This window comes from Chelmon rostratus, chromosome 7 (assembly GCF_017976325.1).
Source record: "Chelmon rostratus isolate fCheRos1 chromosome 7, fCheRos1.pri, whole genome shotgun sequence".
In the NCBI taxonomy this organism is placed as follows: Eukaryota; Metazoa; Chordata; class Actinopteri; order Chaetodontiformes; family Chaetodontidae; genus Chelmon; species Chelmon rostratus.
In genome coordinates, this window is record NC_055664.1 from 28,302,915 (window position 1) to 28,319,069 (window position 16,155).

The 16,155-nt window shown below is 48.0% G+C and overlaps 2 protein-coding genes and 1 long non-coding RNA gene across 3 annotated transcripts in view; 2 read left to right on the top strand and 1 right to left on the bottom strand.

Moving 5' to 3' along the window:
- The first annotated feature begins 973 nt into the window (after positions 1-973).
- LOC121609671 lies at positions 974-2,925 on the top strand. The gene is made up of 3 exons (XR_006007006.1): positions 974-1,392; positions 1,755-1,970; positions 2,124-2,925. It is a non-coding gene; the product is annotated as an uncharacterized LOC121609671 (long non-coding RNA).
- A 1,082-nt stretch (positions 2,926-4,007) lies between these two features.
- Positions 4,008-11,981, top strand: LOC121608995 (protein IWS1 homolog). The gene is made up of 15 exons (XM_041940481.1): positions 4,008-4,200; positions 5,213-5,295; positions 5,499-6,105; positions 6,197-6,262; positions 6,471-6,684; positions 6,777-6,834; positions 6,915-7,024; positions 7,318-7,468; positions 7,545-7,627; positions 8,103-8,232; positions 8,304-8,421; positions 8,507-8,618; positions 9,468-9,524; positions 9,607-9,718; positions 10,890-11,981. Exons 1-15 carry the CDS (start codon positions 4,158-4,160, stop codon positions 11,013-11,015), a joined length of 2,070 nt encoding a protein of 689 aa, XP_041796415.1. The 5' UTR covers positions 4,008-4,157; the 3' UTR covers positions 11,016-11,981.
- Positions 11,982-13,922: 1,941 nt separating this feature from the next.
- Positions 13,923-16,155, bottom strand: part of ostn (osteocrin) — a 4,584-nt gene continuing 2,351 nt past the window's right edge. Inside the window, exons 2-5 of the mRNA XM_041941438.1 lie at positions 16,140-16,155; positions 14,556-14,785; positions 14,023-14,168; positions 13,923-13,937 (exon numbers count right to left, since the gene is read on the bottom strand). The exon at positions 16,140-16,155 is cut by the window's right edge and continues 62 nt beyond it. Coding sequence (XP_041797372.1) covers positions 14,081-14,168; positions 14,556-14,785; positions 16,140-16,155 — 334 coding nt within the window. The 3' untranslated portion in view covers positions 13,923-13,937; positions 14,023-14,080. The remainder of the gene's footprint in view (positions 13,938-14,022; positions 14,169-14,555; positions 14,786-16,139) is intronic.

A 16,155-nucleotide genomic window follows, 5' to 3' on the forward strand; every position in this document is an offset into this window, starting at 1 on the left:
GGCCAGCTTCTCTCTGAACTTCTCCTGCAGATTGTCATATTTGGTCTGCCAAGTTTTGTCTTTCTGTTGTATCATGTCATCCATCAGAGAGAGATCTATCAGTTGCTTCTTTATTGTCAGCTCGTTGAGTGTAGATTCAAACATCAGTTCTGTTATGGCCAGCTCCTGTTTGAACTCCTCCTGCAGATTGTCATATTTGGTCTGCCACGTTTTGTCTTTCTGTTGTATCATGTCATCCATCAGAGAGAGATCTATCAGTTGCTTCTTTATTGTCAGCTCGTTGAGTGTAGATTCAAACATCAGTTCTGTTATGGCCAGCTCCTGTTTGAACTCCTCCTGCAGATTGTCATATTTGGTCTGCCAAGTTTTGTCTTTCTGTTGTATCATGTCATCCATCAGAGAGAGATCTATCAGTTGCTTCTTTATTGTCAGCTCGTTGAGTGTAGATTCAAACATCAGTTCTGTTATGGCCAGCTCCTGTTTGAACTCCTCCTGCAGATTGTCATATTTGGTCTGCCAAGTTTTGATGCTCTGGAGAAGTTTCTGTCTTTCTTCATTCCATTCATTCATTGCCTTCCCATAAGGAATCACATCACTATTCAGTGAGTGATTTGCAACCTGATAGGATTCAAATTGATCCAGAGGATCAAGTTGATCCCTATTAGTTGGGCTGTTTCTTTGTGCCATTGTACTGCCTGTTGTAGTCTGTACTTGACTGTTGTGGAATAAAATTGTCTGTTGTGCACTATTTGGCTCTTTGTACTCGGTTGTTTTAGACACGTCTTCTGTTCTCTTTAGATATGAATTGACTGATGTGCAGTCAGGTATTCATATCAGCACAGAGTTCAACGGTCTCTTGATCTCTGGCGTCATCAAAACGTCACACTATTGGCCTTGATCTTGTTGTGCGCATGCGCGTGCGTGCGTACGCGTGCGTGCGTGCGTGCGTGTGTGTGTGTGTTCTGATCAGTTGGTCTCTGAGGCTGATGAGCAAAAGAAAGAGAACTACAGGGGAGAATAGCAACCACCACTTTTGTGTTTAAACGGCATGACAGCTAGCTTGGCCAACTTTTGCGTTTCACCTAGCCGAAGTCTTGTCACGTGATCAAATAGAGACTTAAGATTGGACAACAACATATTACCCAGCAATCATCGTTGCATCTGTGTATGACATAAATACCAGAGAAAATAAGAAAATATTCATTGAATTAAAACCAGTCGCGGCTGGTCTTTTCCAATTTTCGACCGACGGCCAATCGCGGATCTCCGCGAAGCTCCGGTATGAAAACAGACCCGGCACCGGGAGCCGGCAGGAGTTTTTCCGTCTGAAGCCTCTTCAAGTCCGCCAGTCGACTTCTGCTACTTTCACATTTCATCCGCCGACACAAAGAGGTGAGCTGCTGCTGGTTAACTTGTTTAATTTGATGCTAATTTTATTTTGTGGAGAGCTAGTTAGCTAGCTTCTTTACTCTGTGATGCTACATGATGAACGCTATATCAGCCTAACTGTCGTTGCACAACGTTACTGTCTTGGTGCCCGTCGGTGCAGAGAGTCGCTGTGAATTACTGTCACAGTCTGTGTACATTCACATAAACTCGCTGTCGGTTATTTAGTCTCCAGATGGTCAGTTAGAGACACATTTGGCTGTACTCATAGAGCGACACATAATTATAATCCTCTTTTTTTAGCGTGTCACTATTACTATTAATACTACTATTATCCAGGAAATAGTGACACAATGAATGTCTTTCAGATGACCAAACAGATTAACCTCCAGCTGTTGATGACATGGTGACTATCTGGAGGCCACAGCCTGATGGAACCAGGACTGCGAAGCTGCATCCCTGTCAGTCAGCCCCCCCCCCCCTCAGCGCTCAGCCACTCAGGGAGCTTGTTCACGGCGTCAGCATCTACAGTGTCAAGGTGCTTGGAAGACGCTCGTCCCCTCTTTTCAGCCACCTTTTCTCTGGTGAGTTTTAGCTTTCTATCATGATGAGCTTATTTTTCTCATCCTAAAATGCAACAATCTGATGTTGTGACAAGTTCCACTCTGACAGATGTGTCATTTTTCTGTCTGTGATATTGTGTGTTTTTGATTTTGCTGTACTCTTATATTTACCAGGATACCAGGAATGAGTGCAGCGTCCCAGGGATGGACCGAGTGGACAACCTGGCCGAGTATTTGGTGGGGCTGAGGACTGAAACTGGACAAACACTGAGCGACCGGCAGGCCACCACCAGCAGAGCCCTGTGGTACAACCTTCTGCATACGACCAGCAGCGAGCGGCATACGCTGCACAATATATATTTATTTTATATATTTCTGTCCTTAATTTCTGTGTGTGTGTGTTTTGGCCACAACTGTGTATGTGAGAGAGTTAAGGTGTATATTCTGTAATACATCTGAAATATATTTCTACAGCATTACTTTTGACTTATTTCTACTCAACATGTCTGTAAAAACAGGAGTCAAGTAAAGTTTAGCTTTTTGCAAACTCAAGCAGATAATGAAAGAACAAGAAAGGAAGCAAACAGTATTGAAACAGTTCCACATTGTCCAGTCATCTAGACGAGGCAGCTGCATTGTTGCAGTGCTTTACTCCATTCGTCGTTAATTAGAGCGGATCCTTGAATTGCATCTTTTTACAAAGCAAACACACCAAGTTCCATGTGTGACCAGTGGTTCTTACATGTTTCTCACATTGCTGTACATTTCCACATTACGTACCATTAAATACCACAGAGTATTACTATTTGGTTGTATGCCATTCAGAATATCCCACAGTCCTATTTGTATTGCTTTTTAAGTGATTTTTGAAAGACTCACAACGCTTGGTAAGAGTTCGGTTTAATGGAGATATGTTCCATGTGGGGGGGTCTGTTGAAAAGAAATAGTTGTGTAACTTTCAAGACAAAATACGTGATTTTCACGAGGAAACAAAATCATTATGTATAGAAAGGTGTGATTCACAAACACACCCAAACACCTGTTAGTCATCACTATATCACGCAAGAATCAATTCTTTATACCTTTTTAAACTGACGTATATTAGATATTTGTTTTATCTCTACATACAGTTTGTTCCATAGTTTTACTCCACAGATCGTAACATCACAAAACAGTTTCTGAACATCACCTGGCAGTAAGTTATTCTTTGCTTTATACATTATTTGCATAGTATGCATAGCATAGTATTTGCATATATATATAATATATGATTGCAATTAATGATCACAAATGTTTAAATAATGACAGTGGGTCTCGTTGAATGTGATAAGAATGTGTAGTGGGAGGTGGAATAAATATTGGTTTCCATTTGTGGTAACTGCTGACTGAGATAAGGGATGAGATTAAATAGATCCTGGAACTGAGCCCGGTCTGGAGCAGGCTAGCTCCACAGAATATATCTCCATGGTAACTTATGTCAAAACATATCCCACTTCCCCTTATCCCACTTTTGTGCAACCAGATCAAGGATAAATTGATCCAGGATAACCAACATATCTTGGATTAATCCCTTATCCTAGTTTTGTGCAACAGGCCCCCGGTCTCTACAGCTGGAGCTTTGAAACTATATTAACAGACGTCTAAAACACCGAGCGGCAGGGAGGCAAATAATGACCTCAACGGCTTTCCAGTCTTGACCACCAGAGGGCAGCTTTCAGTGTAAAGACAGACTGGACTGGAAAAACTATTTTTTATAATTATTTACCCATTGTTTTTGATTATAAGTTCTATTTCAATCAGACTCTGATACACAGACAAACACGTTTTGTTTATGGCACAGAAGAGAATCGGTGTTCATTCACTTATTCCAGCAGCTCGACGACATTCCGAAAATTATGGAAATATTTAGCTTGTTATTTTACTTTGCATGACGATATTGTTGTTACTATTATGTCGATTATAAAGTTAGCTTTAAAAAAAAAAAAAAAAAAAGCCTTTGCGTCATTGTGAGGCGACCGCACGTGTGCGCATGCGTATATGACCGGGTGGACACCATTTTGGATCTGCTGTAGCCTGTTGTTGCTGTTCGCTTTCGCCCCGCATCGGTAGTTCAGTCGGTGTTGTTTTTCCCGCGTTGATACAAAAGTTGAGGACAGAGGAAAGTGTCCCTCGTCCAGATCCCAACCTGAGTCTGTCTTCGTCTGAGAAATGGACGGAGAAGAGGACGACTTCATGTCCGGGAGCCACTCCGGTATTAAACTGTTGTTCTGCTTTGTTTCCTGTAGAGCTGCTAAGCTAACTCTTAGATAAAACGTGTTAAACAGGTTGTTCCTACGTCGAGTCTCCACTTCTCTTTGCTACAGAAATGCTTCGTATCTGTACCGAAGTTTAAATATCCCTCCGTTACATGTAGCCGTGACACCGTTAACGTTAACCGGTCATCATTAGCCAGTTAGCGGACAGCCATCTTTATGAAGCAGGTAGCTGAAGTCCAGACACGACAGATAATTTGTCCAGAGCGTTTGATGTGACTTCATGTTCCTCAGGCTCATTTAACAGAGCTCAGGACGGTTTAACACATGGACACACATGGACAGAGACAGCAGGACTGAGTGGGAGCTAACAGGTGATTGATGAGAAGAACAACCGGACTGAGCTCTGAGGTGAAAAGCGCGTCGAGCTCTTCTGTATCCGGATACGATAAAACAACGAGCGGGTGTAATAATGACGTAATAAACGTTATAATGCATCAAAAAGATGAAGGTGGTTCATTCTGTCTGTGTTAGTAGAGATGACGTAAAGAATTGAAAGATGGGGGCGCACCTGCTGTTATTTTGGATTATTTTAGAAATGAACTTTTAAAATTCATCCTTTAAAATCTTTTCTGAACATCTTCTGGTTTATGTTCCCTGAGAAACAGAAGAATTATGGAGGAATTGAATCTTTAAGTAGACGAGTGTGAAATGATGCTTTTCATCAGTAGCTCGTATACAGTCACATTAACCCGCTGACACGGCCGATCAGTGTATGATGATCATTGTACGATCAGCTGATATGCCTCACACCTGAAAGCTGCTCCTCACTGATTTACTCCTCTGTCCAGGTTTTGTGTCTGTTCACTCAGTGTCACGTTAAAATCGCTCATCTGAAGGTTAAAGCTGCTGTTTCAGAACCGTTGCTGTCAGAAAGCCTCGTGTTCTCGCATCCGGTGAGGAAACTTGAAGAAGCTGAGGCGTGTTCTTGACCTGTCGTGTGTTCTGCAGACGACGGCGGCGGCACTCCAGTTCAGGATGAACACCACGGGTCAGACGGCGAGGAGATGAGGAGCGACGGGCATCAATCTGAGGTCAGACTGGGGCCCCGCATGTCGCCTCTGTGTGTCTCAGTATTACAGTTTTCAGAGGAGGAAAAACCAAAGTAGGCCAGAATATTAAGACCGGGTGTCCCGGCCCGGGGGGGTCTCTGCAGTGTGGTTTCTGTCGGTGGACTCAGGATCGGGTCTTCTCAGATTCTCCTGTCACACTGACACACAACATTTTGTCTTAACAGGACGAGGGCAGCAATGACGACGACGCCCCCAACGCGATGGAGACCAGCGGGGCAGCCAGCGGCTCCGACAACGAGGATCACAGGGGGGCCGACAGCGACTCGGAGACGGAGGCTCCTCGGCCCGCCGACAGCGACGACGACTCTCCGGTCAAACGCGGGACGAGCGGCTCGGACAACGAGGACGAGTCGCCCGTCAAACGCGGTGCTTCAGATAACGAGGAGGGCGGAGGGTCACCTCCCCCCAAACGAGCGGGGAGCTCCTCGGACGTGGAGGACGGGGAGGAGAGGTCCAAAGCGGCCGCAGACAGCGACTCCGAATGTGACGCCAAACCTGCGGCGTCCCCCGACCGCCGGTCCAACGCTGACAGTGACTCTGACACAGAGACGCCTGGCAGACGCAAGGCGGCACAGATAGACTCTGAGGAGGAGGAGGAGAAACAGCCGGAGGAGGCAGAGGGAGGAGGAGGGAAGTGGAAGGCTGTGATGCAGTCTGACAGTGAAGAGGAGGAGGAGGGAAGGAGGAAGGCTGCAGCAGGCAGTGATGGAGAGCAGCAGGAGGAGGAGAAGGAGCAGAGGGATGACAGCGACGATGAGGAGGAGAAGCCAGGTACTGTTCTCAGGCCAGCAGGAGGTCACAGTAGCTGAAGTGAAAGCAGAACTGATCTGTGAACATTGAAACTGTGTCTGTGTGTCTGCAGTGAAGAGGAAGAAGGCCATCCTGTCAGACAGCGAGGAGGAGGAGGAGGAGAAGGCAGACACACCAGGTAAGATCTTCATCACTGTGATTTCACTGGACTGCAGTCATACCTCATCATGTAAAAACCCTGCCAGCTGATTGGTTCAATCTGGCTGCGTGATGTCACGTCCTGACTGTCCAATAGAGGCACAGAACAACAGAAAGGATGGGACGCTGTCCGCATACTTTTGTCCACGTTGTGTATGACTGACAGCGTTGCTCTCTCTCCTCCTCAGCGGTGAAGCGGAGTCGGGCGGTGTCCGACGACGAGAACTCGGACAGCGACGGGGGGTCGGTCGGTCCCGACAAGAGCCTGGCCGCCAAACTGAGGGAGCTGGGCTCGGACAGCGGGAGCGAGGAGGACGAGCGGTCGAAGGCCGCGGCGGGGAAGAAGGACGAGAAGGCGCTGTTCGGCAGCGACAGCGACTCCGGAGACGGCGACGAGGAGGAGTACGTACTGAGATCTTGATCCGTCTCTCGTGGTTCAGTTTGAACGAGTTTACAAAAGTTCCTCTGTGACCTTTGACCTGTGATTCTTCCAGGAAAATGATCGCAGACATCTTCGGAGAGTCGGGAGACGAGGAAGAGGAGGAGTTCACGGTGAGTAGCCGCCGAGCGTTCGTTCCTTCTGCGTCTCTGAGTTCGCAGCAGCGGCTTCACGCTGTTTCCTCCGCCTGCAGGGCTTCAACCAGGAGGACCTGGAGGGGGACAAGAAGGAGGCCAAGGAGAGGCAGCTGCAGGTGGAGGAGGAGTCCGACTCCGACGAAGGCGTCGACCGCGGCGGCCAAGAGTGAGTATCTCCTTCCGACAGGAAGCGCGTTCAGCGTGGTTTCACGGTTTTAGATAAACCTGATGTGAAGTCTCAGCACAGATCACAGATCAGCCAGCTGCTGCTGCATGTTCAGTTCAGGTGTTCTGTCTTCAGCAGTGACACAACGAGACGTTTGTGGACAAACGTTTGTCCTCCGTTACACTTTGACAGCACATCAGAGACAGAAACACAGAAACACAAGAGAACAGGGGCGGGTAGAAACTAATAGAGTGTGTGTGTGTGTGTGTGCATGTGCGTGTGTGTGTGTTCAGCACCAGCTTCATGTCGGACTTCGACCTCATGCTCGCTCGGAGGAAAGCCATGAACAGCAAGAGGAGGCGTCACCGCGACGGAGGGACGTTCATCAGCGACGCCGACGACGTGGTCAGCGCCATGATCACCAAGATGAACGAGGCTGCTGAGGTACGCCTGTCAAAATAAAAGCCCGTCCCGGCGACTTCCTGTGCCCCGTGATACCGACCGTGTGTTGTTTTGACAGGAGGATCGAACGCTGAACAGCCACAAGAAGCCGGCGCTGAAGAAGCTCACGCTGCTGCCGCAGGTCGTCATGCACCTGAAGAAGTAAGACGGCTTTGACTTTGACACCTTCATCGCTCGTCTTCTTCAACTGGCAGCTAACATGTTTTTGTTTTTCATTATTAATGAATCTGCCTGAATTTTGTCTATTCGATTCACCGTTCAGTTTCAGTCCGCCAGAACATCCTGGAGCTCAAGGTGACGTCGGTCCAGGTCTCGGCTGATGGTCCAAAACCACAAATGATCAATTTACTGCAAAGAAAAACTGCACGTTCTCTTAAATGTGTCGTATTATGTCCAGAAATGGTCCATAAATAATTAAAGAAGCATCTGAATGTGATCACCTGTCCTACCGTACCTGACCTGGACCTGGACCAGACTCAAACAGTTTTTGGAGTTTATGTAAACGAATTTTTATAGAAACTTTTATTTTGCATTCAGATAAAAATGGCCGAACACCTTTCACCTGTGATTTGTGTCCAGCCTGCTGGAGCTTTTGATGGTGCTGTTTGTCCCTCAGGCAGGACTTGAAGGAGACTTTCATCGACAGCGGCGTGATGTCGGCCATCAAAGAGTGGATCAGTCCTCTTCCAGATAAATCGCTTCCCGCTCTCAGAATCAGGGAGGAGCTCCTCCGGATCCTACAGGAGGTGAGTAGAGGTGTGAGAGGACGTCCTGGAAGCCTGAGTTCAGCGTCTGACTGCGACTTTCCTCCCCGCAGCTGCCCAGCGTGAGTCAGGAGACGCTGAAGCACAGCGGGATCGGACGAGCCGTCATGTTTCTCTACAAACACCCCAAAGAGTCCAGATCCAACAAAGACCTCGCTCTCAAACTCATCAGTAAGGCCGTCTGTGTTGGTCCGGTCCCGCAGGGCTCCGAGGGGTCGGTTGGCCGGTGGTTCACACTGTTCTTCTCTGTGTGCAGACGAGTGGTCGCGGCCCATCTTCGGCTTGACCTCCAACTACAAGGGCATGACGAGGGAGGAGCGTCAGCAGAGAGACCTGGACCAGCAGATGCCCCAGAGACGACGACTCAGGTAGGAACTGAAACCTTCTGACGGGACTCAGACCGTCAGCAGTATGAAGAACGTCCACCTGAAGCTTGGATGGGTTTTCAGTCAACATGTCATTGAGCCGTGGGGGGGTTTCCTGGTAATAATCAGATCAACAGACGCCCGTTATCTAGTCGTCAGTCTGGGGGGTCTTCATGAGGTCTGGGTCCTCCTCAGAGGAGTTCTGGCTTCAGCTCCTCATGTTGTGTTTCTCCTTCCAGCCGTTCTCCTCCTCCTGCTGTTGTTTCTTTCTTAAGCTGTGCCCTCACCTTCATTCCATCCATTTCATCTCTCCTCCTCCTCCTCCTCCTCCTCCTCCTCCAGTCAGCCTTAGAAGGTGGAGAGGGCGGAGGAACCTGACGTCTTCTCTCCACCAATCAGGTTCAGTCACAAAGTTGCATGGTTGCACTGCGAGTTCTGGTCCAAACACAGACGTGAGGCCTCTGTAGCAGCAGCAGCTTGTGTGTTTGGTATTGATCACATGATTCACACCCTGCGCTCTGGTTGGTCAGTTGAGTCTCGTGTTGTCAGGATGTTGTTTGCAGCAGCGGCCTGAAGTGTGTTGAAGGGTTAAAGATGGAGGACGTCCTCGGCCGCCGTCCTGCAGATAATGAGACGTGTTTTAAAACGAGTCCCTCTTTGTGTGTCCCCGCCGAGGACGGCCGCAGTCCGCCGACGCGTGGAAGGAATCGGCCGAAGCGTCAGGTGTTCGCTGACATGCTGACTAACTGCTGTGAGGTGGAGAATGCCCATAACAGCATGGAGGTTCAGATGAGGGTGTTTCTCCTGCTGCTCTGTCGGTTCGTCCTGACTGAAGTGTTTTCTCTCTTCTAGTTCTGGAGGTCAGACGCCTCGGAGAGACCTGGAGAAACAGCTGACCGGAGAGGAAAAGTAGGTCCACCTCACAGTTTCACAGTGTCCAGAGCTGCTTTATGCCCCCCTCCATCAATCTGACCGAATATCCTCCCCGCAGAGCTCTGCGACCCGGTGACCCCGGATTCTGTGCCAGGGCTCGAGTGCCGATGCCATCCAACAAGGACTACGTCGTCCGACCCAAGTGGAACGTGGAGGTGGAGTCCAACAGGGTGAGTGGGTGGAGGGACAATGACCTGTGGAGGGTTTACAGGACGATTCTCACCTGGTCACATGAACAAACTGGTCTTAGGCTGCAGCAGCAGGTTTTTGACTGGGGGGCGACAGAAAGAGACAAATACGCTTCTGTGTGAAGAAAGGTTAGAATAATATAATAATAATAATTCAGTTCATTAAAGGATGATCCGTTTGACCAGTTCACTGATGTTTTAATAAATTAGAATTAATTCACATAATTAAACTCAATCTAAACACACCTGATGTCAGTGAGGAGCTGTTGGCCATGAATTTAGTTTAATTAACAGTTTAATTACACATGAAGAATACTCAAACACGATGTGTAATAACAGTGTTACACCACAAGAGGGCAGTCAACGTCGAAGCTGTGTGTGTTCAGTGTGTAGCCAGAAAGGATCCTAATGATCAGCTGCCTCTAGTGGAGTTCTGGTTCTGGTGTGGAAGGCTGTCTGTACACAGGAAGTGAGGTCATTAGCTGAGCTGTGATTGGTCCTCTGTAGAGCGGCAATAAGAAAGGCATCAGCCTGCTGGAGAAGCACAAGCGTCGCTTCGCTGAGCAGAAGAAGATGAACCGTCCGCAGGGGGCTGTGAAGATCAGCATAGAGGGCAACAGAATGCCTCTGTAGTTCCTTCCGTTGACCTGCGGGGGGCAGTAAGTCCTTCTGCATGGTGTGGCGGTGATGAGGCGTCTGCAAAGAGTTTCCTCTGCAGAAGACTCTGCGCTCTGTTTCAGCTAACAGAGTGAAGCGTCTGTCTGTAGGAAGCATCTTTGTCAGAAAGCTGTGACCTCTGACTGACCCCTGACTCACCAGCTGTGTTTGTTTAACACCAAAAAGTGAAACGAGGTTCAACTTCTCATGGAGCACGACGTCACCTGACACAGCGCGGCAGTGTCCAATCAGATCCGTGCTGGTGGATGTGTTTGTACCACCTGTGCTTGTGCCGTCCTGAAGCGGATCGATGGAGGTTTTAGCTTTAGCTCAGCAGCTAGCTGTGATTGACGAGCGTTTTGCTGCTGCCTGTCATGTCTGACGGGGTGAAGCTGAAAAGGAGCTGCTGCTGTTATGGCGTGTTTGTTGTTAGCATGTTAGCAGCCTGTCTGGCTTCCTGTTTGTCCTCACCGGATGTTTGTGTTTGTTCCTGCAGGGTCCGATGAAGAAGGGTTTGTCCCGCGTCGATAAACAGATGCGTAGATTTGCTGACATCCGCCGCCTGACGAAGCCGGGTCACGCCGTCAAAATCAGCGTGGAAGGAAACCGGATGCCGCTCTGATTTTAACCTCCGTAGGATTTATTCACTTTTTCTTTTTATTGTGTTGCTCCTGAACAATCCCACAGTTCTCCTGCCGCCTCGTCCTCCTCAGGTCCAGATCTGCCTTACTGAAGGACTGAGGTCTGTGTGACTGAAGTCAGAATGTGAAAATCTGCTGTAAACTGTCTGAAACTACAGGAACTCACCTGGAATCTGTCCAAAACATCCGAAATGTTCTCAAAATGTTTAATAGAATCAAAGATGGCTGCTCCTGTTAGCAGTCAGTCTCCAAACAGCAGCTAATGTTAGCATCAGCTACTTTAACTTTAGCTCCAAACCAATGTTAGCTAATGTCAGCATGGTGTTTACAATACCTCAGAGCCAACTGAGTTAGCTAATGTTAGCAGTCGACTACGCTAGCTTCTTCTCTTCACCATCAGCTGTTTGACGGTTTTAAAGTGACGATTCTCTTAAAATCCGTCTTTAAAGTATCGACATGAACCGAAACAGCTTCTCGGCGTACAGTTCGTCACACGTCAAAGATTTCTGCACGTTGATCAGGTGATGTTGCTTTAACTTACGAAGCAGCTAAAAGTGTTGGACATGTGTCTCCGTGGAAACTGCACGTAGAGCAGAAGACAGGAAGTAACGCTGACACTGAATGAGCGTTTTTGAGTCTGTTGGTGTTGAGAGGATCAGATGTAGCTGATCTGAGGATCATTTTGAGCTTTTTGTCTAATATTTGAGAACAGAACCCCCTCAGGCCCTCTTTCTGATCAGGTTCCTCCTCCTCAGTCCAGTTTGTCCCCTCTCTGCCCCCATAGCGGCTGTACACAACCTCTGACCCGTCTGCAGGACTGAGTTCACGCCGCAGTTCTGTCGGATCCCAGCCAGATCCCGGTGTAAGATCTGGATCAGAGTCGGCGTGTTGGCCCGTCTGTCTGCACTGTTCTGGATCAGATGATACTTTTCTTAATAAAGACTCAAAGAAACTCACCTTTGCTCTCTGAACTCTTGTGTTATCACTCAGGACCGACGTGGACTCGTCGGTTTATCGCAGTCAGCTGACAGGTTGAGATTCTGTGGCTGGTTTAAAACCTGCTGCAGATCCAGGTTTTAAGACTCAGATCTGTCAGTCGAGCTGTGAAGTGAACCCTGCAGCACTTGAACCTGTCAGGTTTCTTTATTCTCCACTGAACTGTAAAATATCCACAAGCAGACGTTTGACCTTCAGAATAAAAGCACACCGATCATTGACTCTTTATTATGACCTTGAGGCAGTAAGAAGCGTTTAAAGACATTCAGGACTGAACGTAGACAGGAACAAAGTCACATCAGACTCATTTTTACCCCCCCCCCCCCCCCCCCCCCCCCCCCCCGACGAGGGAACGTCTCCACTGCACCTCGTGGTCTGCCTGTAAATCACCTTTATGCTTTGCGTGTAGTGATATTGTGCTGATGCATCTTTTCTGTCATCCTGCGGCGGCGGCTGCTGACAGGAAGTTGTTACTCTCCAGAAACAGCAGGCTGTTATCGTCGGTCCTTGTGAGGGAACGTTCTGCTGATTTTACTCTTTGAACTCATTGAACTGAAATTAATCTCTGAAACAGAAGCTTTTTAACGAGGAAGCAGAATCATGAGTAATGACTGACGGACGTCCGTCTGCTGTTCTAACGGTTCTAACAGCAGCCCAAGCTAATGCTACCTGTGCTGCAGGACCTATTTAGAAAGAGTTCAACATTACTAGCTTCTTTTCTTTCTCCCACTGAGATGCTAAGATGCATGTCAGTCTCATGTCGTGTTAAGTTTAGTCAGGATGTAGTTAGCCTAGCTTAGCAGAAAGACTGGAAACGGGAGGAAACGGCTAGCCTGGCTGTGCACAGATTAAGATTAAGACGACACAAAGACATGAGATTGATATCCATCTTTAGGATTTCTGTAAAAACTGTTCCTACAATGGCCACTAGATGCTGCTCAAAACTGACAAATGAATTGAAGTCAATGAGGACAAAAACACAAACTGACGTCAGTCATCTGTTCAGCCTTGTGTTTGTACGTGTACAGGTGTCCCGTGTCCAGGTGCAGTGGAAATGTCTCCGTGTCGTCCTGCTGTGAACACACCTGATCACAGCCAGAAAAACCACGACGAGACACAAAGTCGAGTCACACGTTCAGTTTCAGCGTCGAGGCGGCAGACGCCTCCAGTCAGTGATGATGCGTTCAAGTGTTGCCAGAAGAATCAGAACAGATGGTTTGTAGAAGTCAGACTGACGGCTGTGATTCCATTCAAATGAATTTATTGTGTTGAATTTTATTTCAATGCAAAGCGGCTGCAGAGTTTGGTTAAAATCAGGATCCGTCTGATCAAAGAATAAATCAAAGAATCTGACTCGACTCTCAGTGTTTGATCGGTCGTGATGCTGCAGACACATTTCACAGCTCAGAAACTCAAATTCTGCTTTAAAAACCTAAAATCCCAGTTTTAAGTTCTGAGATCCAGACTTACCAAATAAAAACCTGCCGTTGATTCAGAACAGAACCTGATTCCTCCTGAAATCTGAAATTATGAATCCTGTGAAGTTGGAACATTTGAACAATGTTATAGTGTTTTTTGTTTGTTTGAGACGTTTGAGTTCATTTTTTATTACAGATTTTACAGAATCTTTCTCTTTCAAATGTCACCAGAATTTGTTGGAGGTTTCTGCTGCTGTGGACGTGAAATCTGATCTGATCAGCAATCGATCGATCAAACCACGTGTATTTGGTCCTGACTTATCAGACACAGTTCTACATTTACCTGGCAGCACCTGAATGCATCATCGTTAAACATTTAGTTCTGTGTAGGGGTGGGGGTGTCCAGGTGAAGGTGGATGACTGACAGGCGGCGTGGCTCAGCGGGTGACCGGCGGTCGGTGATTGGCTGTTTCATGCATCTGTCGACTCCTGCAGAGAGAGAGTCTTCAGTGAGGCGTTCAAAGACTTTAAAACTCAGCCCATTCATTGAGAACAGTGGCGTGCAGCGTTATACCTGTCCAGAGGAGGGGGCTGTACAGAGGGAGCGGGCCGTCAGAGGGAGGGGGCGTGGCCTATCCTCGACCGTTCGGTAGCCGGGTCATTCCAATCCTGTCGATGGGAGGTGGGTTGACTCGTCGCCGTGGCAACTCGACAACTTTGCTACACAACACACAAACGGATGAAGTTGGTAAAAATGCTGCTACTAAGACCACCGGATTGGCTGATGCCAGGTCGAGCTGCCAATCAGCCGTCAGACACCAGAAGGTTGAGTCTCAAACATCAAACAAACATTCAAACGATGAAAGGAGATGACATGAGAATCAAGACCACGATGCTGCAGGAGAAACGGACACTGACGTAGTTCTGGACCACAGACCCGTGTGTCGGTTACTCCTCTCGTCTTACAGACAGACAGTAAAAATGATGCTCGTCTGTCCCGCTGAGGCTCTTTTAAAGACATTAATGTGAAGCAGAAGACCGTGGAAACTCAAGGAACCTCTCAGGGTTCTGGTTCCGGGTTGTTCAGGTCCTCTACTGTCGTCTTACCTCTGCTTGTTTGTCCCCTGTTTGGTTTCCATGAAGCTGATCGAGAGACGGTCCAGCGGGGCGTTGTTGCCAGGGAAACTCCTCTTCCTCTTTGGCTCCATGATGTCATTCTCCTTCCTCACCAGGTCGTCCAATCTGAGCATCTTCGCTGTTAGCTCCTCCCCTGTCTTCATCCCTTCGGAACGAGGCCGAAGACCCGCCGAGGACCTCGAACCGGACCGGTCTACATGCTGGAACACAAGGACTTCATCAGTCTTCCCTTTTAAATCAACACGTGTGAAAAACCTCTCCATCTCCATCTCCATAACAACCAGGTGACTCTGAGGAAGACCATGTGACACAGTTACTACTAAATGGACCTCATGGTGAGACTGAGCTGGGCTATGTCTATGTACTGGAACACACAGCTGGGATAACTCTATGCACTGACAAGCAGGTTCGATCTATGAACTGAAACAAATTGTGGATTCGTTGAGTTGTGTTCATACACCGAGACAAAAGAATGGGCTGGGTCTATGTCCTGAAAAACAGGCTAACAAAAGTATTTGAGTGTTGGTCAACCTCCTTGTTCCATTTCCTGGTTTGTCCCTCAATGTTCGGTTGCTACAAGTTAAGTCTCGGTCCTGATTGGTTCACACAGTCAGATGTCTCAAAAATGGCAACACCCACATTGGTGAGGACGTCATGTGACCTCGTCTTTGGTTAAAGTTACTTTTGTTGTAACATAAGCTGGATAGAAAGGGATAAGTCTAAATACTGGAACACAAGGTAAAGATTAGACACACACACACTCGCAGTCATTTATTTTCTAAGAGGGAGTCTCCGTACAGAAAACACTGAGCTCAGCAGAGGAAGGCCACCCCGCTCCTCCGCCCCGTCGGCTGGGTTCATCCCTCGGGTCAGACTCCATGTTGTGACTCGTCTCTTACATCACGATCCCGATGGCGGGCAGTTTCTCACTTCCTGTCGAGTCACGCGATCGGGTATCGTCCAGACTAAACTGAAAACAGCTTCAGGTTTGGTCCCTGCGGCCAGTCAGAGCCTTCACCTGATCTGAGCTCAGGGGCCCCTGAAAGAGGGGCCGTTTGTTCTGGCCCTCAGGACGGTCTGACAGGACGTACAAGTACTGTAACACTGCAGTACACGAGTAAATGTACTTAGTTACTCTCCACCAGCAACATTAACGACTGCACAACACCACCATGATGCTGTGTGTGTGTGTGTGTGTGTGTGTGTGTGTGTGTGTGTGTGTGTGTGTGTGTGTGTCTCTCTGTCTCTGTCAGTGTGTTTATGTGTGTCTCTGTCAGTGTGTGTGTGTGTCTGTGCCAGTGTGTGTGTCTCTGTCTCTGTCAGTGTGTGTGTGTGTCTCTGTCAGTGTGTTTATGTGTGTCTCTGTCAGTGTGTGTGTGTGTGTGTGTGTCTGTGCCAGTGTGTGTGTCTCTGTCTCTGTCAGTGTGTGTGTGTGTTTATGTGTGTCTCTGTCAGTGTGTGTGTGTGTGTGTGTCTGTGCCAGTGTGTGTGTCTCTGTCAGTGTGTGTGTGTATGTGTCACTGTGTGTGTGTGTGTGTGTGTGTGCGCGCTGACCTGGGCAGGCCGTCCT

Excerpts from the sequence above, each read along its gene's own strand:
- LOC121608995 (XM_041940481.1), top strand. The coding sequence starts at position 4,158 with ATGGACGGAGAAGAGGACGACTTCATGTCCGGGAGCCACTCCG. Across the intron at positions 5,296-5,498 it reads GCGACGGGCATCAATCTGAG|GACGAGGGCAGCAATGACGA; the intron begins GTCAGACTGGGG and ends TTGTCTTAACAG. Across the intron at positions 7,469-7,544 it reads AGATGAACGAGGCTGCTGAG|GAGGATCGAACGCTGAACAG; the intron begins GTACGCCTGTCA and ends TTGTTTTGACAG.